This window comes from Pipistrellus hanaki (assembly GCF_964339955.1).
Source record: "Pipistrellus hanaki genome assembly, chromosome: 11".
NCBI classification, from domain to species: Eukaryota; Metazoa; Chordata; class Mammalia; order Chiroptera; family Vespertilionidae; genus Pipistrellus; species Pipistrellus hanaki.
The window spans coordinates 4,581,650-4,605,528 of NC_140513.1; the positions used below are offsets into that span (position 1 = coordinate 4,581,650).

Consider the following 23,879-nt stretch of genomic DNA (forward strand, 5'->3'; position numbering starts at 1 on the left):
ACGAAGGCCTAGCAAGGTCAAGTGGCTGGCTAAAAGTCACACACCAGTGAGTGGCCAGGATTGGACTCCAGGCCTGAGCGCTGGCCCCTCTCTCCAGAGGGATTCTGTGGGAGCTGGAGTCAGGAAGGGGGGCCCTTCTGCTCCCCCGGTTCCCAGTTCGCGGTGCCCTAATGGTGACCTGCCTTCTCGTCAAGTGACCTGCGATGAGTCATCCGTGACCGGAGCCTGGGCAGAGTTACCTTTGGTTCTGCTGTTGCCCCATTTGGAAAGCCCCTTCCAGATCAGACAGCCAGACCAACCCTGGTGTTGGCCAGCTGGGGACACTGAGGCCAAGAGCAGGAGGGTGGTGCCCACGCTCCCGTACCGTGTCTTAGTGACAGCCCTAGTACCCAGAGAAGCTAAGGGCGTCGCACAGGTCAGACAGCATGGCCAGTGCTGTCTCACCCTGGCTGGGGAGGAAGTCCTCACCTCACCTGTCCCCTCTGTGCCCAGAAATGAAGAAAACAAGAACCCGTTCCCCCCTCCAGGCCCACGAGCAGCTGAACGCCCTGACTGCTCTGTCCACCTGTCGCCCTGGGGTCCGCACCAGGATCCAGGCAGAGGCGCGGTGTTGTTGGAGACACGTTTAATGTGGACATTGGAGGCCTGGGCAGAGGGAGAGTGCCCAGGGGTGGGACAGGCAGGCAAAGGGGAGGGAAGGCGGGGCGGGGGAGGGTCTGAGAGTGGCTCAGGCAGGCAGAGCCGCCGGGGGGCCTGGGGCCAGCCCTTGAGAAGGCATCTGAATCAGGTGGTGAGTGCCCAGGCCGGAGCCCGGCCCCGAGGGGCAGGGGGCGGGCCTGCGAGCAGCCTAGGGGCCGGCGTCGTCCTCGTAGATGGCTTCGTAGGCGTCGTAGTAGTATTCGTCGTCGTCGTCATCCTCGTCGTCGTCGAGGTCCTCCCCGAGCTGCTGCTGGAACTCCAGGCGCGTCTGCCGGTTGGACTCGAGCAGCTCCTGCAGGCGGGCGTGGAGGTGGTCGTTCTGCTCCTCCAGGTGGTCCAGGCAGGTGTTGATCTGGTCCAACATGGAGTTGATGGCAGCGTATTCTGGAGGAAGGGAAAGAGAGTGCTCACAGACACCCCTCACCCCCAGCCTGACCCCGAAAGGGCTCCTTCCTGAGCCTCAGCTCAGGTCACTGTGTGCAAAGGGGTGGACATAAAAAGAGGGAAGGCTTTAGAGAGAGAACGCCTTAGCACAGTGGTCGGCAAACTGCAGTAAGAGAGCCACATGTGGTTCTCTGGCCCCCTGAGTGTGGCTCTTCCACAAAATGCCACAGCCTGGGCGAGTCCATTTTGTTTTTTGTTGTTTTATAAAAAATATGTATTTTATTGATTTTTTACAGAGGAAGGGAGAGGAATACAGAGGTAGAAACATCTTTTAAAATATATATATATTGATTTTCCACAGAGAGAAAGGGAGAGAGAGAGAGAGCTAGAAATGTTTATGAGAGAGAAACATCGACCAGCTGCCTCTTGCACACCCCCTTCCGGGAATGTGCCCGCAACCAATATACATGCCCTTGACCGGAATCGAACCCGGGACCTTTCAGTCCACAGACCAATGCTCTATTCACTGAGCCAAACCGGTTTTGGCATATTTTGAAGAAGTGGCATTAGAAGAAGTTTAAGTTTTAAAAATTTGGCTCTCAAAAGAAATTTCAATCGTTGTCCTGTTGATATTTGGCTGTGTGGACGAATGAGTTTGCTGACCACTGACCTAGCACACTGGGTCAGCCCCGGTCCTGCCTGGGGAGTCCTGCCAGACACCAACCTCTTTTCCACTCCTTCACCTGAGCGGCCACGCTCCCCTTCCTGAGGGGCAACCCAGGCCTCTGCCCCAGGCAAGCCCATCCCGCCAGCCCTTCATGGCCTCTGCCCTCGCGATGAGACACCCAGGAGACTCCGAGACCCACTCCCCTCCCCCTCCCCCGCCTTTTCCTCTCCTCTCACATCTGCCTCTGCCTCTGCCCACCTCGGGCCCCTTGTACATGCTGTTGCCTCTGCCTGGAGTGCACTGTACCCCTCCTGTCTTCCCTCCTTCCTCTCCTCCTGGAGGGTCCTGCTCATGCTTCACGGCTCAGCATGGAAGTCACCCCAGGGAGCCCTCCCAACACCCCAGGCCAGACCCCTCTATGCCTGACTCCCTCCCGCACCCCTCGGGCCCCCGGGTGTGATGGCCTGCGCTGGTCTGCCTCCCCCACCAGGCCACAGAGCTCCGTGAGAAGTGGGTGGTGAGAAGTGAATGGTCTCGTGTTCACTGCTGTTTGCCAGAGGCCCTCCCTGACAATGAGCGTCTGCTGAATGAATGAATGGATGGATGGATGGATGAATGAATGAAGCCTCCTGCTTTCCAGCCCTTCTGCCTTTGCTTGGCTGTCCCTGCCACCCACAATACCGCAACAGCAGCCATTTAGCAGCTCGCTCCAAACACCTCTTCTGAGAAGCCCTCCCTGGTCTCCACCAGAAACCGTCACTGCCTCCTCCACAACCACCCCTGACCAGCACCCAGCAACACAGTGTCCCGTGGGGCCAAGGGCTGGGCCTGTGCCCACTGTGGGAGCCAGTCTGAGCCAGCCCTGACTCAGATACACTCTGCTGCCAGCTGGGGACAAAGGGGAAGTAGCTGGCAGAGTCTGGAAAAGGCCAGTGCTGGAGGGTGTCTGGAATATGGATGCGAATATGGTTTTAAATCTGTCTGCATCCTGGAGGAAGAGCGCCCGTCACCCAGTGTTGGCACACCTCAGAGGCCAGAGGCCGGAAAGTCTCTGCTGGGCTTTGCAATCCAACCACCTGGTGGTACAGGAGGGGAAACTGAGGCTGGGGAAGGAAAGGACTTGCCCAGGGTCCTCCAGCTGGTCAGAGGCCAGAGCCAAGATTCAGACTTGGGAAGTGGGGCCCTTGGGCCTCAGCCCCCGCTCTGCTCCATCCCAGGAAGTTCCTGCAACCTCCCTGGAGAAGGGAGACATAGCGCTGGTGGCTGTGAGGGGTCAAGTGTATCAAGGGCTCAGGTAGGCTCCGGCTGCAGCAAGTACCTAATGCATGGTCATTGTCACCACCATGGTCATTGTCATCACCATGGTCATTGTCACCACCATGGTCATTGTCACCACCATGGTCATTGTCACCACCATGGTCATTGTCATCACCATGTCCCCTTCTGTGTCAAGAGACACAGCCAGGAGAAGGACGGGGAGGCGTGTCTCCACAACACGGGCCAGGCTTCCTCTGTGCCAAGGTGCTGCCCAGGTCCAAGCCTTCACCGCCCTCCTCCCCACCGTGCAAAGTGCTGTGCCTCTGCCAGCGACCACTCAGTGCGAGTCCCGGGAGGCCCTTTTTTTTTTTTTTAAATTAAATATATTTCATTGACGTTTTTACAGAAATGAAGGGAGGGAGAGTTAGAAACATAGATCAGCTGCCTCCTGCACACCTCCCCCCCCACTGGGGATGTGCCCACAACCAAGGCACATGCCCCTGACCGGAATTGAACCCGGGACCCTTCAGTCCGAGGCCGATGCTCTAAAACCACTGAACCAAACCGGTTTCGGCGTGCGAGGCCCTTCTTGCTGTAGCTTCACACACACACCTGGCCACCGTCCAGGGCAGAGCGGGCAGCTCGCCACTTTTCCTGTGGGAGGTCTACCTCTAAACGCAGGCCCTGGGCGACGGAAGTGTTCGCCGGCTTGGCTCAGTGGACAGAGCGTCAGCCTGCAGACTGAAGGGTCCTGGGTTCGATTCTTTAAGGGCACAAGCACAGGTTGCAGATCCAACCCCAGTAGGGGGCGTGCAGGAGGCAGCCGATCAATGATTCTTTCTCATCATTGATGCTTCTATCTCTCTTTCCCTCTCTGAAATCAATAAAAATATATTTTAAAAAATAAAACTATTGAGGTGAGGGATGCACACTCTGGATACTGAGAAACCCACTGAATCGTACAATTTAAACGGATGAGTTGTATAGTCTGTGGCTTATAGCTCAGCAAAGCTGTTACCAAAGCAAAACGCAGAGGCCATCCCCTACCTTTACTGAGTCCTGCATGGAAGAGCCCAGTCTTTATTACACCAAGGAGAATGACAATAGCCATTTACTGAACACTCGCATTTCGGGACCTACTAAGTATTTCTCATTCATTTTCCCATTTAATCCTGACACATCCCAATGCCGAGGCATCAGTCACTATGATTTTACGGAAGAGGGCACAGGCTTCAGAGGGCGAGCAGGAAGCTGACGGTCCTCCCTGCACTCCTCACCCACCTCCCTCCGCCGCAGTGATGTGCACACAGAGGCTGCTTGGTAAACAGGTCACATTCGCCGGGCTCCAGGCCGCACCACGGAAGATGGCTGGGGATGGCGACCCAAACCGCCCTCGGGCTGGGCCACCGCGGCCCGCGGTCCCCTCCGGGGCCGAACCAAGGACCGGAGCAAACCCCAAAGCGCGGGTGGGAGGCAGCCCGGATTCGGTGACGTGGGGCCCGCCGCTCACAGTGCCGATGCTGAGGCGTCCACACCCGCTGGCAGGTGCTCGCCCCGAACCTGCTGCCCAGCCAGGAGCGGGGCATGGGAGGCTCCTTCCATCCCAACCCCTCTCCGCGCCCCCTCCACCCTCCCGGGAAGGGACCCCTGAGAAAGCAACGGCCGCCTCCGCAGTCCCCTGCGTCACCTGCATCCCCGAAGCTGTCTTCCTCGTCTTCCGTGCTCGGCAGCAACGGCATGCCCATATTGGGGCCCGACATTGCGGGCTCGGGCGCCGCAGAGGCCACGAGACGCTGAGACGCCGCGACCGTCACGCAGAAGCCCGCGTCGGGCGGAAGGTGGAGGGGGCGGGCGTCGCGCGGGGCCGGAAGCGGGAGCCGCGCGGAGGAACGCGACCTGCGGGCTGGGCAGCCGGGACCCCGCCCATAAGGCCAGGAGCCCCACCCCGGTTATAACCCCGCCCCGTCTGTCATCAGACCCCGCCCCTCCCAAAGCCAGAACCCGCCCCGCCCACCGCCAGGCCCCGCCCCTCCCACAGCCAGAACCCGTCCCGTCCCGCCCCGCCCACCGCCAGGCCCCGCCCCGCCCACAGCCAGAACCCGTCCCGTCCCGCCCCGCCCACCGCCAGGCCCCACCCCTCCGGGCTCCGCCCCCTCGGTCAAGTTCCTCACTGAGCCAAGCCATCCCCAGGCTGCTGGCCGGGAAGCCTAAGGGGTCGAGGGGCAGAAGCAGCCTGGGACCTCTCCTCCCCCATTCTGTTCCCATTTTGCCCCTCCTGACGCTGGTGACCTGTGGGTGGGCCAGCCAGCGCCCCCGCGTGGGCGGAATCTGAGACGCCCTAATGGCTTTGGGAACATTTTGCTTCACAGCCTCCTGGGGAGTCAGGGTGGGCAGAGTGCTGCGTGTGGCTGTCCTTCAAGAAAGGCCGTGGGATACGACTGGCCCAGCTGCCATCACCCTACCCCTGTACTAGCTGGGACAGGGAGCCCTGCTCTGAGTCACCAGCTAGCAAGTGTGGCTCCTGAGCGGGACCCAGAGGTGTGATCTCCAGCTGAGAGTGACTTGCATACGGTCAGCGCCACTGCCTTCTCTCTGGACCACAATGAGTGGACGTGAGGCCTCAGCTGAACCAGTGCCTGAAGAATTTTCGTGACCTGTCCCTCACCCAGGTCAGCTGACACCACCCCTTCCCCAGACTATAAAGTGTGGGCATCCTTTCTCCTGTCCCCCAATAGGCCGCCCTCCTGCCAAGCCCGCACTCCTCCCTGCTGGGGCCAGCCACACCCTCACAGTCGCCTGGAGAAGCACCTGTGCCCCTGGATGGAGCAGGTGACGGCACTTGGACCATTCCTGGAGAGGGATAAATCTTCGGGTCTGAAAGGGCGCTAGGACGTGCTTGGGCAGCTGGGTGCCCTTCCTGTGGGGGGCCTTTCTGGCCTTGGGCACGGCCCCACCCCTCTCTAGTCCAGGCTCCACTAAACCAGTGTTTCCCAACCTTCTCTCATGATGAGAATCACCTGGTGGAGTTGTTAAAACACAGATTCCTGAATCCCAACTAAGAAGTGCTAAACTAGAATTTTTGGGAACATATAGGTAAAATTGTATACTTAACTAGTGCTCTAACACAGATGTTATATACAGAGCACTAAGTTAGGTATGCAATTTTACCTATATGTTCTCAAAAATTCTAGTTTAGCACTTCTTAGTTGGGATTCAGGAATCTGTGTTTTAACAACTCCACCAGGTGATTCTCATCATGAGAGAAGGTTGGGAAACACTGCGAAACTGATCTTTCCCTGAGTCTGGCCCTGAGCTACAGTGGCATCTGGTTGGGCCTGGCTCCAGGTCTGTGCTGCCCCTGGTGGCTGAGGCTGGGACTGCTCACCGCACCAGCATCTCCCATCCCCCTGCTGAGGGCGTATGGGATAGGTGTGCAAGGGAGGAGCCTGGGTTCTGACCTTGGGGGGGGGGGGGCGGGGGGGGGGCGGGAGTGGACCCAGGATTGGGAGTTAGGAAGTGTCCAAAGATGGACTCACGCTCTGGGACCTCCATCCCTCACTGGGGCCTCACGGCGGCCTGGGAGTGATGCTGAGAGCCACCCTTGCCCTTTGCCCTCCCGGGTGGCCCAGTGGGCAAGGAACACAAACTGGGGGTCTGGGGCTTGGGTTTATTTAGCAGTCGGGGAGCAATTCCATCAGCAGGGTGGCTAGGAGCAGCGGTGGGCGAACTTGAGAAGGCGCCTGGCTCTCAGGGGCGGCCGGCTCGTGGGGGCAGCTGGGTGGCACCTTGGGCAGAGGCTGATAGGAAGGCACCGGGAAGGAGAAAGGCAGGAGGCACCTGAGAGGAACACAGAGGAGTCACCATGGCAACAGTGCCGGGTAGCAGATCAGCCGACCCTGCACTCTGGCTCCCATCAGCCCTCCCATCCATACTCACCGCATGCTCACTCGTCATCGATGCACGTGTCTGTGGGGGAGACAGTTCGTCACAACAGGCAGGGAGGTGTGTGACCCCTGACCACCAGGACCCCTGCCCTGCCCCCCGGCGGCCCCAGGCCCCAGCCTGGCCCAGGAGCAGCAGATCCAGAGGCTCCCTTCGGGGCTGGGGCAGCAGAGGGACAGGCGATGGGGGAGGGGATCCAGAGAAGGGCCTGAGAACACTGGGGGTCACTTGTCCCCAGCCACCTGCTAGCACCGAGGTCTCCTGCCCGTTACCCCCTGAGCCCTGGCAGCCCTCAGCCTTGGCGAGGCCGGTGGCTCTGGGGGAGGGGGCCCAGGCCATGAGCCTGGGAAGCTGGGACCGGCCTGAAACTCCCATCCGGGCCGGCCCCAGCCATCTCTCAGGGAAGAGTCCTTGGGACCCAGACCCCGGGGGCCCGCAGACCCCTGGGCTGGGACGTGGTGTCTCTGAACCCAGAGCGGCTCCCGGGGGGCTCCAGGGACCAGCGGGGAGGGGCCCCCTCTCCCCGTTTTCCTGTGGGACGGCATCAGGCCTGGACAGTCCCCCGCCCCTGCCTCCTCCCCAGCAGCCATTACCGATGGGGACGGGGTAGACGATGTTGTCATCGGCGAGGCCCAGGGACTTGGCAAAGCGGCTGAAGTTCTCCTTCAGTTCCTGGGGCAGCTCCTTGGTCCTTCCTGTGGCCAAGACGGCCGGCGGGGGCCGGGGACACTCCATGAGCATTGTTGAGTGGATGAACGAGCCTCACACCTCTCTCCCTGGCCTCCCGGGGCCCTTCCCTCCCTGTCTGGGACAGGAGGGTCCCCCGGGCGGTGAAGACCCACCGTAGAGGGTGACCTTGAAGTACCCCCGCTTCTGGAAAACCTTCTTGAAGAACACCATGGCGGACTGGGTGTAGTCGGTGGCCACCACGCGCACGGTGTAGCGCTGCAGGCCCGGGTAAGCTGCGGGGTGGACGGCGGGGTCAGCCCGGCTGGTGGGACAGACGGCTCCTTCCTCCCCCACCCGCACAGGACGGCCGGTTCCCCCTCTGGGCAGACCCCAGGCCTGGGACCCCACCCCCGGGGCCCACACCACTCGGACTCACCCCTAATGTTGCCCAGGCGGAACTGGCCGGGCCGGGAGGTGCGGACAAAGGTCCTGACGAAGTAGTCGCAGGTCTGGTTCCTGTGGGAGGGGGGGGGGGGCGTGTGAGGGGGACACGCTGGCTCGGACCCCTGGGCTGGGCGAAGTGGGAGCCAGGGTGCCGCTGGAGGGGCCGACGGGGTTCCAGGCTGGGCAGTGACCCTCCTCCCACCCAGACCCCCCCACCCCCCACCCCCGCTCTCTGTCCGATTCCCGAGGCCTGTCCGTGTGTGTCCCTGCGACTGTCTGCGCACAGAAGTGATCCGTACGTGCTGACGGATGAAGGAAGGAAGGAGGGGACTGTCCGTGAATCCGGGACTGAGCAGAGGAGAATGACCCCCTGCCAGCTTCTGTCACCTGGTGGCCGTGACATCAGCCTGTCTCCTCGCCCTTCCTCCCGCAGCCCCGCTCCCATGCTCCCGGGCGGCGGCTCTCACCGGAGCAGGGTGGAGGTGACGTTGTAGCTGCCGTCTTCCTTCAGCTCGTAGTTGGTGGTGTACATCGTGAACTGGCCGTCCTCCGTCTGGGAGACCGCGTTTCCCGCCAGGCCCACCACGTACCACTTCCCCTGGAACTGCAGGGGCCGGTGACAGGCCGAGGGGGCCGGTGACAGGCCGAGGGGGCCGGTGACAGGCCGAGGGGGCCACAGGGGCCCCAGCAGCCCTGTCCCTGCACGCATCCCTGGGCGGCTGGCTCAGAGCCAGGAGCACCCCGTCCAGGGCCCCGGGACTCCTGCCTGGGACCCGGGCCTGCACCGGGCCTGCGCCCACAAAGCCGGCAGGCGCTGGAGGCTGCGGGCCACAGGGAGCCCGGAGTCGGGCAGGGATGGGGTGACCGTGGCCAGTGGGACGGAAGGTGTCCCCAGCTTGCACGGACTATGGGGATTATGGGAGAGAATGTGGACCCAGCAGGTCAGCGAGGCTGGGGTGGGGGTGGGGGACATGGTTTCCATCAGGAGGGCAGGCTGAACTGAAACTGAACTGAAACCTGGGCCCGTCCTTCCTAAGACTCGGCCTCAACTCCCTCTGCTCCCCCTGCTCTGGGGCCCTCCCCCTGCGCCCCCGCCAGGTGCCTCACCTGGTCAGCTCGGAAGTTTCGCTGCAGCGGGACCCTGGTCAGCGGTGGGGCTGGGATCAGGTTCGGGGCGGAGTCCTGGGCCTGGGTCTGCAGGGCCCCCAGCAGGGTGAGGCTCAGCCACAGGAGACGGAGGGCCATGGCTGCAGGGCTGAGGCCACCGGGCGGCTTCTGAGCCAGGAGGCGGTGAGGGAGGAAGAGGGGTGAGGAGCTGGCCTGAGGGGCCCTATTTAAGGTCCCCGTTCCCCAGCTCCCGCTGGGTGGGGCGGCATGGCCTTTGCCAAACCCAGGAAAGGTGAGGTAAGTGCCGGCCACTCCTGCGGGACGTTTGGTAAGCTTTCGGCCCTCTCCCCGCGGTCAGGATTGGGCAACCGGAGCCGCAGGAAGGCCGGGGAGGCACGGGGACTTCCCCTGAGGCCCCGGCTCTGTGGGGACGGGCTCCCTGGCACAGGCTCTGCGCCCCTTCCCTCCGCTCTGTTTGTGTTCAGCGGCCCGATCTGGACGGGCTGTCATCTCTGACTTCCCGGAGCCACGGCGGGGGATGGAGGGGGGTGTGTGTGTGGTGAGACCCTCTGATCTGTTTCCTGGTTCTCAGAGGGCACAGGGGAGGGTGGGGCACTAACGTGAACATTCCTGACGGGGAAGGACACCGTGTTCGGAGTTCTCCAAAGGCACAGGGGAACCCCCTCCTCAGACGCCCATCTGGAAGGGCCCTGCCTTGAGCTGCCCCTCCCCTCCTCCAGCCCATGGGCGGGAGCGGCCCTGGCTGATCCCTCTGGATGTGGCCCCTCCTGGGGGCCCCCAAGGCCCTAAGCCGGGCACTCCAGCCGCACCCAGAGCCGGGACAGCAAGGGGTGAGCACTGCGCTCCCCACCCTCCTGCTCTGACACCTGGTGCTTGGGCTCCCAGCACCCAAGGTGCTGCAAGGACTGGGCCTGGCCCTTGAGGGTCGCTGAGACCACCCACCACGGGGACCCCGTCCGGTGGGCCAGGCCCGGGTGCCCAGAAGTGTTCCGCCATGGCGGCCCCAGCTTGTCCTGGCGGCAGTTTCTTCACTGGGGCTCTGGCTGACCCTGGGAGGGGTGACGGGGCTCAGCCCCCGGCAGGGCCTCCTGATGCCGCCATGGGGACGGAGGTGGCCTGGAGTCTGGCCTGAGGGAACTGAGGGTGTCCTGGCCCCTGACGGCCATTGGCTCTGCCCCACCCGCCGCTCTGAAACCTACACCCGGCCGGGCTCCGGGCAGCGGTCCCGAGGGAAGGGGCTCTGGCGGCTCTGAGCTGGTGGGCGGCCGCGGCCGTGGCCTCTTTGGCCATCGCCCGGTGGCGAAAGGGCAGGAAGAGGAGATGAGCAAAGCTTTTCCACGATGTGGCCACCAGAGCCCGCGCTCGCGCTCCAGGGGTACCCCCAGCCCCCCACCCGGCCTCTCCTCCCGCCAGCAGGCCAGGGCTCCTTCCAGCCGCTCTCTTTGACCTTAAAAGGGATCCTTGAGCCTTTGGTGGCTGTTGGATGTGGGGGAGACTGACCGTGGAGCCACAAAGGGTTTTAACTGGGGGAGGGGCAGTGCCCGGATCACCAGGAGTCACTGGGCAGACTCTCAAAGCCAGGACAGAGTGGCCGTGCCCCCTGGGAACTGTGGGAGGGCAGGACAGGGTCTGCAGCATGAGCAGCCTGGGCCCGGTGCTGCGAATCCCTGTCCCTCCTCACCCCCATGCCCTCTGCCAACCCCTCACCCCCGTGCCCTCTGCCCCCCCTCACCGGTCAGTGCACAGCCTGGGGAGCCACTCCTGAGCCCCCGGTGGCACATGTGACAGCCGTGAAGGTTCTGGCGGCGACTGGAAGTCTGCTCGTCTCTCCGAGCCCAGGACCAGCCGGTAGCTCCTCTCTGATAGACCTGCCCCACCATCCGGAGTGGCCCGGCTCTCTCTTTGGTCTCTCCCTGCCTCCACATACGGGGCCAGTTTGGGAAACAGCAGGGGTCCCGGGACAGCCATGGCCATCGCTGGGGCAGGGTCAGTGCTGGGCCGGCTGAAGCTGGCGGGAGGGGGCCTCTGGGGGTGCCTCCTGCATTCTGCCTCAGGCAGGGCCTGCAGGCTGCAGGGCTCTTGGGCAGGGGCAGCTCAACAGGCACCCCTCCTGGCACAGCTGAGCCAGCACTGGGGGGGGGGGCTGGGTGAGGGGTGCGGGGGACTCCTGTGCGGACTCAGGCTGACTCTAAGCGCTCCAGGGCGGACGGGGACCCAGGCAGCCCCACTCCTCGTCCCCCCCTCCCCCCGGGGGCCTGGGCACCTGGTTGGGGAGGGAACTCTCAGGTTCACCTGTCCAGAGCTGGGGCGATCACCCAGGCAGAATGGCCTGACCTCGTGAGCATGCCAGGCCCCTGCCCACTTCCCCTGGCCCATCACAAGCCACACGGAAGCTCTGGGCCAAGGTTCTCCGGGAGAAGCCAGGGCTGGGCCTTCCAGGTCCCGCTCCGGGTCCGTGGAGCAGCGGCAGGAACTTAAGCACTATCTGCCCGTGGGTTTCTCCGTGGCCTGAGGCCAGTAGGAATCTGGCTGCTCCAGACCCCCTCCCGCCCCCACGGCCGGGCAGGTGGCTCTCCCCTCTCCACAGGCCCCAGACCTGGGCTCCCCCCGACACGGTGGCCTGTTCTCCCGACCACAGGGCCCAGGCCCCGTACCTGCCCTCATCCCTTCAGGAAGGCAGCCAGGTGTTCCCGGTGCCCATTGCATGTCAGGAATCCCGTCTAACCCCCTGGACCGGTCCCGGAAACGTGTGAGCCGTGTACGGCCCAGCGTGGTGGCTGGGGAACAATACCCTCTGAGTTGCCTGAAGACAAACATAAACAGACGTAGAAATTGTTATATCTATAACTATAGATTCTACAGATGTTAAAGGGTAAGAGGATGCTATAGTAATGAAACGGGAAATGCTTGAACTTATGGGTTCATGAAGTAAAAGAGAGAGTGGCCCTATAACATCACAGAGTTGACTAGTTATTAACAAATTTCCCAAAAAGAGAACACCAGCCAAGCAATATATTCAAAATGCCCAATTAGACACGTTTAAAAAAGGTGAACTTTTAATTTTGTTTCAGATTTATAGGAAATTTTAAAAATAGTTTGCAGAGTCGAAGCCGGTTTGGCTCAGTAGTAGAGCATCGGTCTGCAGACTGGAAGGTCCCAGGTTCGATTCCGGTCAAGGGCATGTACCTTGGTTGCGGGCACATCCCCAGTAGGGGGTGTGCAGGAGGCAGCTGGTCGATGTTTCTCTCTCATCGACGTTTCTAGCTCTCTATCTCTCTCCCTTCCTCTCTGTAAAAAATCAATAAAATATATTTTAAAAAAATAGTTTGCAGAGCTTTCATATATCCATCATTTCCCTTATCATTAACATCTTATATTACTGTGACATGTTACAATTAATGAACCACTTTTGATACATTATTTTTTTAAAATATATTTTATTGATTTTTTTTTTTTTTTTTTTTTTTTTTACAGAGAGGAAGAGAGAGGGATAGAGAGTTAGAAACATCAATCAGCTGCCTCTTGCACACCCCCCCACCGGGGATGTGCCCGCAACCAAGGTACAAACCCTTAACCGGAATCAGACCTGGGACCTTTCAGTCTGCAGGTCGACACTCTATCCACTGATACATTATTAACTAAAGTCCGTACTTTATTCAGATTTCCTTGGTTTGTACATGAGGAAATGTTTCAGGATCCCATCCAGGATACCATGTTGTTGTGTGTTTTTTTTAAATTTTTAAATTATTTTTTAAAATATATTTTTTTGATTTTTTACAAAGAGGAAAGGAGAGAGATAGAGAGCTAGAAACGTTGATGAGAGAGAAACATCTACCAGCTGCCTCTTGCACACCCCCTACCGGGGATGTGCCCGCAACCAATGTACATGCCCTTGACCGGAATCGAACCCGGGACCTTTCAGTCCGCAGACCGACGCTCTACCACTGAGCCAAACCAGCTTTGGCTGGCTTTTTTTTTTTTTTTTTTATGACCAGACAATTAGATATGAGAATACACACTTAAAAAAAAATATATATATATATATATATTATTGATTTCAGAGAGGAAGAGAGAGATGAGAAACATCAATGAGAGAATCGTTGATTGGCTGCCTCCTGCACACCCCCTACTGGGGATCGAGCCCACAAGCTGGGGATGTGCCCTTGACCAGAACCTGGGACCCTTCAGTCTGCAGGCCAACGCTCTATCCACTAAGCCAAACCAGCCAGGGCGATCCCCTGTTACATTTAGTTGTCATGCCTCATTAGTCTGACACTTGCTCAGACTTTCCTTATTGTTTTCAGAGAGGAAGAGAGAGGGATAAAAACATCAGTGATGAGAAAGATCATTGATTGGCTGCCTCCTGCACACACCCTTCTGGGAATCGAGCCCTCAACCCGGGCAGGTGCCCTGACCGAGAATGGAACCCTGACCTCCCGGTTCACAGGTCGATGCTCAAACACCCAGCCACACCAGCGGCAGACTTCTCTCGGTCTTGATGACCTTGCCAGTTTTGAGGAGGACTGCTCATGTGTTTTGTAGAATCGCCCTGTATTGGGACTTGTCAGGCGTTTTTCTCGTGACTAGACCGGGCTTATGAGTTTCAGGAGGAAAACTACAGAGGTCAGGTGCCATTTGTACCACATCATATCAGGGGAACACGCTTCCACATGGCTGATCGCTGCTGGTGATGACTTGATCGCCGGGCGGAGGAGTGCTGTCCCACGGGGGTTCACCCAGGTGGCTGGGGCAAACCGAGAAGCGCCCGTTCCCCTTCTGTAAACCAGGTCTAGTGTGCGAGAGGTCCTAGCGGTCCCGCCATCAGGCTCCGCCCCTTCTCACCCTCAACCAATCCCGCCCTCAGGCCTTGCCGCAAGGCGGGGCCAACCCGGGCCTGCCCGCAGAGAAGCCTGAATGTCGGGGGCTCCGGCCTCCAGCCAGGGCGACCCAGCACGGCAGAGAGTCGGTGCAGACTGGGACCCTCATGCCTCCCCCATTTGCCTCATCCAACCACTGGGGACTTGCGGCTGGGAGAGCCAGCTCCTCCGCGTGGGCGAAATCTTAGACACCTTGTTTCCTAAAGGTCCCCTGTACGTAGGGAAGATTTTGTGGTTCAAGCCGTAGGAGGCACGGTGCAGCGGAGCGGGAGGGCAGAAAGATCTGCGTCTCCGGCGCCCTCCTGCTGTTGGTTGGATGGGGCGGATTCGGGGCTCTCAAGGACCGGAAGCCGTGACTCCCTGACACCCCGAAGGGTTCAGTCTCTTTCGATTGGGTGCATGAGGCAGAAATGACTAACCACAAGTTACGGCCAATGTTGGGACTCAGAGCCCACATCCGGAGCTGCGTGGCCGAGCAGAGGCTGGCGCCCGGGCATTCCCTCCCTTCGACCCGGGTCACCACGGAGAACCTTTTCATCTACGTGTGGAGGATCCGGGGCGCTTAGTTCTCCCAGACACCCCGGAGGTGTTTCTGCGGCTCCGCGAAGATGCAGACTGTGCCTCCGGGCCTGCTCGCTCGGCGTCACTGTTACCCTGGCAACCAGCCGGCCACCTGACACCTGGCCCTTTAAGGGAAGCCTAAGCAGCCCGGCGGTCTTAGTTTCGCGCGCCCGCCCGCGGCGCCGGTAGCGAGAACATGGCCCAGGCTGCACGCGTGCTGCGGCCCAGCGGGCGCGCTCTGGCCTGGCGGCTGGGCGGCCTCCCGGCGCCCCGGCTCCCGGCGCAGAGCCGGGCTGGCTTCGCAGGGGCGGCGGGCGGCCCGGGCCCCGCCGCCATCGCCCGCAAGGGCAGCCGGCGGCTCCTGGGGCGGGCGGCGCTGGCCCTGGGCGGCGCGGTGGGGCTGTACTGCACGGCGCGGTGGCACCTGCGCGCCCAGGACCTCCGCGCCCAGCGCGCCGCCGCGCAGGTGAGCCGGGCGGGCCGAGCGCCGCGCGGGAAGGGGCGCGGGGGCGGCGCGGAGCTGCGGGACCTCGGGAGGCGGCCGGGTCCGGAGCCGCCTCCGCTGTCCGCTCGTGACCTTGGGCGAGTGACTTGGTTTTGTCTCCGAGTCCTCAGTGTCCTCATCCATGAAATGGGGCCGCTGCTGCCGCCTGCCCACTGGAACCGTCTTTGGCCTAAAGCTGTGTTTCTAACTGGTTTAAAGACTTTATAACGGGGAGATTTTGAGATCACAAAAAGAGAAAAGAAAACCTCTTTCAGTTTATCTCCATTCCAAACATTTTGTCGGCTCCCCATCGTCTTCCAATCCTAAGGTTGTGTATTTATTGATTGATATTATTATAAGCATTTTTTTTTTATGGAACCGACGACCCTTAGATTCGGAGGGACATGGACGTGTCTCCCCAGCCAGGTTTCCTTGCAATTCTTTGTAACTTGCACCAGCACAGCCTTTCTCTGCTGTGCCCGCCCCCTCCTCCCATTCACCCCCTTATCCCCGCACCCAGGGTGTCAGGGAGGGTGGGAGGGAGTACAGTTCTCTGTGTCTCCCTGCGCACTTCCATGGGTCCAGCCTCAGTTTCCCACCTGGACACTGAGGGCAGTGGACTGCAGCTGTCACTTTCAAACTAGAATATGCAGCAAGCTCACAGGGGGCTTTCCTGCGGATCCTGGCCCTTGCCCCTTAGAGCAGTGGTTCTCAGCCTTCCTCACGCCGCAGCCCTTTAACACAGCGCCTCCTGCTGTGGTGACCCCAGCCATAACATTATTTTCGTTGCTACTTCATAACTGTCATTTTGCTATTGTCGCACCCACAGGTTGAGAACGGCTAGCGCTAGCAGGGTCACCTAAGACCTAAGACCATGGGAAAACACAGATACTTAAATTACGATTCATAAGAGTAGCAACATTACGGTTATGAAGTAGCAACAAAAATGACTTCATAGTTGGGTTCACCACAGCATGAGGAGCTGTATTAAAGGGCGGCGGCGTTAGGAAGGCTGAGAACCGCTGGCTGGAGGCAGAACCCATTCTGGCCGCGCTGGGGGCGGGGCATCTGGATGGAGACTGAGCCTCGGCTCTCCATTCCCCCTTTCCTCAGGGCCATCTGAGAGGGCTCCCCTGGGAACAAGTCTGCTTGGGGCAAGGCCTGGCTTTGGGGGGCGGGGAGGGCCAGGCCTGGGAAACGGCCTCAGAAGCCCCCTCCCTCTGCTCCCACCCAGCTCTCCCTGTCGGACCGCCTGCAGCTGACGCTGTACCAGTACAAGACGTGTCCCTTCTGCAGCAAGGTGCGCGCCTTCCTGGACTTCCACGCCCTGCCCTACCGGGTGGTGGAGGTGAACCCTGTGCGGAGGGCTGAGATCAAGTTCTCCGCCTACAGGAAGGTGCCCATCCTGCTGGCCCAGGAAGGAGAGAGCCTGGTGAGCCTCGGGAGCCCCCGCCATGTCCTGGGTGTCCTGGAGTCCTCCCGGGTCAGCCCGGAAGGGACTGGGGCTCCTGGCCTCCGCTGAGGGCGCTGGGGGGAAGTAGCCGGTATACAGTAGGCGCTCAGTAAACAGAGGCTGCCGTCCTTCCCCACCAGCACCGGACACCAGCCTGGTCCAGGGGTACAGAGCACCACAGAGCTGAGCAATGTGGGCTCTGAAGTCAGGGTGGTCTGGGTTCAAGACGAGGCTCTGCCCCTCGCCGGCTGTGTGACTCGGGCCCGTCACTCAGCCTCTCTGGGCGTGCTGCTTCATCCGTCCGCAGAGGACCACGCTCTCCAGGTTGTAGGGAAAGCCGGGCCCATGCTTGGCTCCCAGCATGGTGCTCCTGGCACCCACCCTGCTCCTCCGGGCCCTGGAGGCCAGGTAGTGAAGCAGGCGGGGCCTAGACCCGGGGTCCTCCCCGCCCCCTCCTCCCCATGAGCCACACTCGGGTCTCCCTGCTGACCGGCTGCCCTGAGAGTGGGGGCTGTGTCCTGGGGTGGGGAGAGCTCCGTGGACAGGGGTTATGGGGTAACCCCCCGGGAGTGGACCACAGGGCCCTGGTTCCCCCTGACCCGGTTCTGAGGAATGCTGGGCACGGTGTGAGCCCTCCGCCCCATCCCCGTCTGAATCACCCCCTTCTCCTCCAGCAACAGCTGAACGACTCCTCCGTCATCATCAGCGCCCTCAAGTCCCACCTGGTGTCGGGGTAAGGCGCTCCTGGAGACGGTCTCCAGGGACCAGGACGGTCCCCGAGGCTGCACGGGAGCGGGTGGGGCTGCTGCTTCCGTGTCCCGAACGGTCAAGGGCGTCCTGCTCAGACTCCCCTTCCTCTCCTCCGCACACCTCCCCGTCAGGGCGTCCTTGTCTGCCCCACCCCCATCCCCTGGGCTGCACTTCCATGGGTGGGTTCTGGCCCCCCCCCCACCCGGGGGCTGGGCCAGGCGGGGGCGGGGATGGGGGTGGAGAGTCACCCTAAGGAGGCGGGGCGGGGTCTCCGGGCGGAGGAAGGAGTTGGGGTGAGACTCTGGATGTACCCCGAAGGCAGCCCCTGGATGTCATCATCACCTACTATCCACCCATGAAGGCCACCAACGACCAGGGCAAGGAGGTGACCGAGTTCTGCAACAAGTACTGGCTCATGCTGGACGAGAAGGAGGCCCAGAAAGTGTACGGCGGGAAGGAGGCCAGGACGTGAGTGGGCTGGGCCGCCGGGGGAGGGGGCGTGGTGGGGGCGGGGGAGGGGGTCTCCCCCAGAGGGACCAGGCTGGAGGAGAGGCTGTGCGGGGGCAGCAGCTTGGGAGGCCACAAGCTGGCTGAGTCTCTGTAATACGGTGACATCCCGCTTTTGGCGGGACAGTCCCGATCTTTTTTTTTTTTATATAACTTTTTTTAATATATATTTTTATTGATTTTTCACAGAGAGGAAGGGAGAGGGATAGAGAGCTAGAAATATCGATGAGAGAGAAACATCGACCAGCTGCCTCCTGCACACCCCCTAATGGGGATGTGCCCGCAACCAAGGTACGTGCCCTTGACCGGAATCGAACCTGGGACCTTTCAGTCCGCAGGCCGATGCTCTATCCACTGAGCCAAACCGGTTTTGGCACAGTCCCGATTTTTAACGATAGATTGTTAAAAATCGGGACGTCTGGTCACCTTACTCTATAAGGACCCGCTGCTTAGGCCTCAGCTCCCGTCACGCACTGGGGGCCAGATAGTGGGTCTGCCCCCGCTCCCAGCCCCGGCTCCGGGAGCCCCCGGCCAGCCCGTGCCCGCTCGCCCGCAGGGAGGAGATGAAATGGCGGCAGTGGGCGGACGACTGGCTGGTGCACCTCATCTCCCCCAACGTGTACCGCACGCCCGCCGAGGCCCTGGCCTCCTTCGACTACATCGTCCGGGAGGGCAAGTTCGGGGCGGTGGAGGGCGCCATGGCCAAGTACGTGGGCGCCGCCGCCATGTACTTCATCAGCAAGCGGCTCAAGAGCAGGTGAGGCTGCGCGCGCGCGGGCCTCCCATCGGCCTCCCCGGGCCCGGAGCCTCCCTGATGGGCCGCCCTCCCCCAGGCACCGCCTCCAGGATGACGTCCGGGAGGACCTGTACGAGGCCGCCAACAAGTGGGTGGCCGCTGTGGGCAAGGACCGGCCCTTCATGGGGGGCCAGAAGCCCAACCTGGCGGACCTGGTGAGTGTGTGGGGGGGGTGCCCACGCCGGGGGCGCGGTCTCCGGGCCGGGGGCGCGGTCTCCGGGCCGGGGGCGCGGTCTCCGGGCCGGGGGCGCTGTCTCCGGGCCGGGGGGCTCGGTCTCCGGGCCGGGGGCTCGGTCTCCGGGCCGGGGGCTCGGTCTCCGGGCCGGGGGGCTCGGTCTCCGGGCCGGGGGCTCGGTCTCCGGGCCGGGGGGCGCGGTCTCCGGGCCGGGGGGCGCGGTCTCCGGGCCGGGGCGCCCGGGCAGGGGGGCGCAGGTGGAGGCAATACTCACGCCAGAGGCAGCTGGGCCGCGGTGAGCAGGGGCTTCGGAGAACCAGCTACACGGAGCTGCCTTGGTTCCCACACGGACACGTTCAGCGGAGGGGCTGGCTTCCGGCCTGGCTGGATCCAGGCTCCCAGGGGTGTCACCCGGTGCAGGGCCCTGTGGCTCTCTGACCCCGTGGAGTTGGCCTCAGCCCAAGGCCAGCCCTGGTCAGGCCCAGGCTCCCCAGCGAACGTCCTGGCTGCCACGCCCATGGCCGCCCGCGCTGGGGGGAGGTCTCGGGATCTGAGAGCGGAGAGGCGTTTTCTCAAAGGAAACTCGGTGGGGGGGTTACCCCAAACGGGGTGTGTGTAGGGGCAGAATCTACAGTCACCCGCGCTTCCTTCAAAGCCCCGCGGCAGACGAGCCCCTGGGGGGTGGAGCTCTGGAGGGGGCGGGCGCCCAGGGCCCGGCTGGCGGCGGCAGGCGGGGTCTGACGCCCTCTGCGCCCGCAGGCGGTGTACGGCGTGCTGCGCGTGATGGAGGGCCTGGAGGCCTTTGACGACCTCATGCGCCACACCCGCATCCGGCCCTGGTACCAGCGGGTGGAGAAGGCCATCGCCGACGAGGCGCTCCAGTGAGGGCCCGGGAGGAACCGGGACCGGAGACGCCGCTGCCGCACGGGCCCTGAGCCGGCACCGGCCACGCTACCTCCCCCACCCACAGCGCCCTGTGCCTGACGCCGGGCACCGGGCCTGGGCGCTGGGGACACAGCCCCCAGGGGCACAGGCTGCCTCCCTCCTCCGGCCGGGGCTGCCCCCCTGACCCTGTGGGTGGGAACGGGCCGGGCCCCGCCCTGGGCAAGGGAAGTGGGACATCCGGGCTGGGGAGAGCCCATCCCCGGCTCCTCGCGTTCCTGCTCATCCTGAGCATCCCACTCCCCTCCTCCCCACCCACACCCTCGGTCTGTTTGAAATAAAGAAAAAGGTTCTGCCGTGAGGCCGTGCCCAGCCCCTCTGTCCAGTGCTACTAAGCGTCAGGCCTGGGGTGAGGGGCTTAGTGGCTCCGTGTCACATGATCCCCGGGACACCAGGGGAGGCTCAGAGACGGCGTGGTCTCTGAGAGACTAACTCGGTGGTGGTGCCGCTCTCTGCGCCTCAGTTTCCTCACCTGTTAAATGGGCAAGATGGCCTCCTCTTGTCCATGACAGCGTGGCCAGAGGTCACCGCCACAACCCACCTGTGCTCCCAGCCCGTCTGCTCCTGCTCCGCCCAGCGACCATGTCTCCCAGCCGTGGCTGCCCCTGGAGGCTCAGTCCCACCAAGGAGGCCCGGGGGGGGGGGGGGGGTGCAGGCTGGGTCCCTGCTCCCAGTCTCCTCCGCTCGCCCCGTTTCCGTGTATCACAGGTGCCCTGCGTCTCCTCATCTCACAGGGGAGGTTCTGGCTGGTGGCTAAGCCATGCAGGGACTGAGGCCTGCCTCCTGACAGAGCTTTTCCCTGGGGCTGCCGCAGGCACAGGGGTCACGCCTGGTCACCCTCACACTCGCCTAAATGGTCACCTTGGTGAAGTCTCAGGACTGTGCTGGCTAGCCCCCCTCTCTGTGCCTGGGGCTGGAGACTGGCTAGTCAGCCCAAGGCCACCACGTGGCGCCAACTGAGCCAAGCTTCTTTCACCAAGTGTCCTGCCCTCCACCCGCCACAACTCTGCCTCAATTTCCCTGTGATCCTAGGCCTGGCGCCCTGGGCATGTTTTCCCATAACCACCAGAGGGCGGTAGAGGCTGCGAAGTCCAGTAGGGAGCTAGAAACAAGGTCTGGTGCTGCCATCTTGAGGTCAACTCTTGCATTGCACCTTCGCGGGGCAATTTAGGGACTTTTTTTTCTTTTATTCATCAGTTTATTCTAAGTTAATTTTTTTACTTGGAGTATTTTATTTTTTTTAGCAGTTTATTTATTTTAATTTTTTATTAAATTATTATCTTTTTTATATATATTTTATTGATTTTGTACAGAGAGGAAGGGAGAGAGATAGAGAGTTAGAAACATCGATGAGAGAGAGTCATCAATCAGCTGCCTCTTGCACACCCCCTACTGGGGATATGCCCGCAACCAAGGTACATGTCCTTGACCGGAATCGAACCCAGGACCCTTCAGTCCCCAAGCTGATGCTCTATCCATTGAGCCAAACCGGTTTCGGCTAAATTATTATCTTATCTTTGTACATATACCATTGCCTACCCCCTCCCATACATGCCCTCCCTCCCCAGAGTTTTGTGTCCATTGGTTGTACTTATATGCATGTATATAAGTCCTTCGGTTGATCTGTTATCTCCCCTATTTAGGGACTCTTATTTGTCCATCTGTAAAATGGGTTTAGCACCCAAGGGTCTGACGATGGGCAAGTAGAGAGAGCCACACCTCCCAAGGTTAAGGGCCTCCAGCCAGTAAAGCCTGCCCCATCTTGGTCATGTTCAAGTTCCCTGAGGCTTTGATGGCAGCAGAAGGCTGAGATGGAAAGCCTGCCACTGCTCCCGGTGACCTTGGGCAAGCCTGGTCCTTGCTCATCCTCCTACAAGCCCGTGGAGTCAGTCACCCTCCACGGGGTTGGCACCATCAGAGTCAACGCACCCAGGAGTCAGAGGGGAGGGGCGTTTTTGCGCAGCCAGTGGGTCTGCTGTCTGTCCCCAGCCAGGTTCCCAGAGCTCACAGCCAAGAGCTTCAGGAAGTGAAACAGCGAGAGCAATCCTCCCGGGGCCAGAGGGTCCCCGGGGGAGGCCCAGCCACTGCCTGGGCTTAGGGACTGGGGGGTTCCAGCTTGCTTTTGTTTGTTTGTTAGACTGTTAGGTTTTTAAATTTCATCTTGATTATTGCAAATAATTAATGTTTACTGGACATAAATAGAACTGGCAGATACGTAAGAAGATGTACCCACTATTACCATCCCACCACCCAGAGATATAACCACTTACAGTTTTTTTGGAGTACAGCCTTCTAGCTTAAGTTTTACGCAGCCTACATAAACATAAGTGCACATATGTATTTATATTCATGTCATTTTTGTTGTTGTTAATCCTCACCTGAGGATATTTTTCCATTGATTTTTAGAGAGGGTGGAAGGAAGGGGCAGAGACAGAGAGAGAAACATCGATGTGAGAGAGACATATCAATCTGTTGCCTTCCTCATGCACGTGACCAGGGCACCCTGACCCGGACTGGGATAGAGCCCACAACCAAGGTACACACCCTTGACCGGAATCGAACCCGAGACCCTTCAGTCCTTGTGTTGTTGCTTTAACCACCGTGTCAAACCAGCTAGTGCCATATTTACTATTTTATATGTGATGTATATACTTACATATCTAACAGTTAAATTTGGTGGCAAGCACTGTTTGAAGCTCTTCACACATATTACCTCACTTAATTCTTACACCATCCTGTGCAGCAGGCACAGGTATCTCACAGGTGGGGAGACTGAGGCATCAGAAAGGCTCAGGGAATTCCCTGGAATCACACAGCGGGAACCGGACCTGGCTCCAGAGACACCTTCCTCCCCGTGTCACAGAGAAGTCTGTCTTTTTTACGATATATGTTTATTGATTTCAGAAAGGGGGAGAGAGAGAAAACCATCAGTGATGAGAGAGAATCATCGCTGGGCTGCCTCCTGCACCTGTCCAGCCCACAATCGGGGCATGTGCCCTGCCTGGGAATTGAACCATGACCTCCTGGTTCTTGGGTTGATGCTCAACCCCTGAGCCACACCAGCCGGGCAGTTTTTCTTCATTTTAAATAAAAAGCTCACACGGTAGCTCCTCAACGGTTAACCTGTTTCAGCTGGGCCGCTGCTCTCCCTCATCATTCTTGATGACGGTGTGGAATTCATCACCCGGTGTTCCATTGCTGACTGTTCCTGGTTAATTTGACCAGCCGGGCGGGAAGGGTTTAGTGGGGCAGAAGGGTCTGGAAGGGAGCAGGAGCTGTGGCCTGAATAATGTCCCCCAAACCATCAGGGCCTACCCCTGGAGCCTGTGCAGTTACCTCTTGTGTAAGGTGACCAGACGTCCGATTTTTAACCATTTGTCCCGCGTCCTGCGGTGTTTTAAAAAAGTCCCGATTTTTGTGACTTTTTTAAAACGCCGAGGGACAAATGGTTAAAAATCAGGATGTCTGGCCGGGACCGGTTTGGCTCAGTGGATAGAGCGTCGGCCTGCGGACTGAAAGGTCCCAGGTTCGATTCCGGGCAAGGGCATGTACCTTGGTTGTGGGCACATCCCCAGTGGGGGGTGTGCAAGAGGCAGCTGGTCGATGATTCTCTCTCATCGATGTTTCTAACTCTCTGTCCCTCTCTCTTCCTCTCTGTAAAAAATCAATAAAATATATTAAAAAGAAAAAATCAGGATGTCTGGTCACCTTACTCATGTGGCAAAAGGGGATTTGTAGACGGAGTTAAATTCACGACTCGGAGGTGGAGAGAACCTCCTGATCGCATGATCCTCACAGGCACCCACAGGCGTCCTCAGAAGGGGGAGCCGTGGCTGCGGGAGCGAGAGGCGGGGTCCTGGGAGAAGGGGCACCGGCCCCTGGAACCGGAGCGGCAGGAACGAGGTTCCCCTTGGCGAGAAGTGAGGCTCCAGCAGGAACCGCCCGGCGCCTGGCTCTCAGCCGGGGGCACTGATGATGGACAGCTGGCCTCCAGCTCCGTAAGAGGGCGCATCTGTGCGTTTTAAGACTCTATGTTTGTGGTGATTGCGGCAGCCATTGGTTACCGTTGGTTACCGATACCACCGGTGCCAGGGCAGAGAGACGCTACAGCACCCTGGCCCCTGATGGACGGGCAGGTCCCCGC

General features: G+C 60.4%; 3 protein-coding genes across 3 annotated transcripts; 1 reads left to right on the plus strand and 2 right to left on the minus strand.

Moving 5' to 3' along the window:
* Positions 1-608: 608 nt before the first annotated feature.
* Positions 609-4,944, minus strand: BBLN (bublin coiled coil protein). Its single transcript, XM_084898536.1, has 2 exons — positions 4,695-4,944; positions 609-1,083 (listed from the first exon to the last, which is right to left on the minus strand). Exons 1-2 carry the CDS (start codon positions 4,765-4,767, stop codon positions 848-850), a joined length of 309 nt encoding a protein of 102 aa, XP_084754662.1. The 5' UTR covers positions 4,768-4,944; the 3' UTR covers positions 609-847.
* A 1,716-nt stretch (positions 4,945-6,660) lies between these two features.
* LCN2 (lipocalin 2) lies at positions 6,661-9,759 on the minus strand. Its single transcript, XM_084898043.1, has 7 exons — positions 9,170-9,759; positions 8,530-8,666; positions 8,055-8,134; positions 7,792-7,911; positions 7,543-7,644; positions 6,944-6,973; positions 6,661-6,844 (listed from the first exon to the last, which is right to left on the minus strand). Exons 1-6 carry the CDS (start codon positions 9,305-9,307, stop codon positions 6,951-6,953), a joined length of 600 nt encoding a protein of 199 aa, XP_084754169.1. The 5' UTR covers positions 9,308-9,759; the 3' UTR covers positions 6,661-6,844; positions 6,944-6,950.
* Positions 9,760-14,711: 4,952 nt separating this feature from the next.
* On the plus strand, positions 14,712-20,049 carry PTGES2 (prostaglandin E synthase 2). The gene is made up of 7 exons (XM_084898916.1): positions 14,712-15,094; positions 16,347-16,544; positions 17,240-17,298; positions 17,634-17,783; positions 18,379-18,579; positions 18,656-18,773; positions 19,553-20,049. Exons 1-7 carry the CDS (start codon positions 14,825-14,827, stop codon positions 19,676-19,678), a joined length of 1,122 nt encoding a protein of 373 aa, XP_084755042.1. The 5' UTR covers positions 14,712-14,824; the 3' UTR covers positions 19,679-20,049.
* Positions 20,050-23,879: the final 3,830 nt, after the last annotated feature.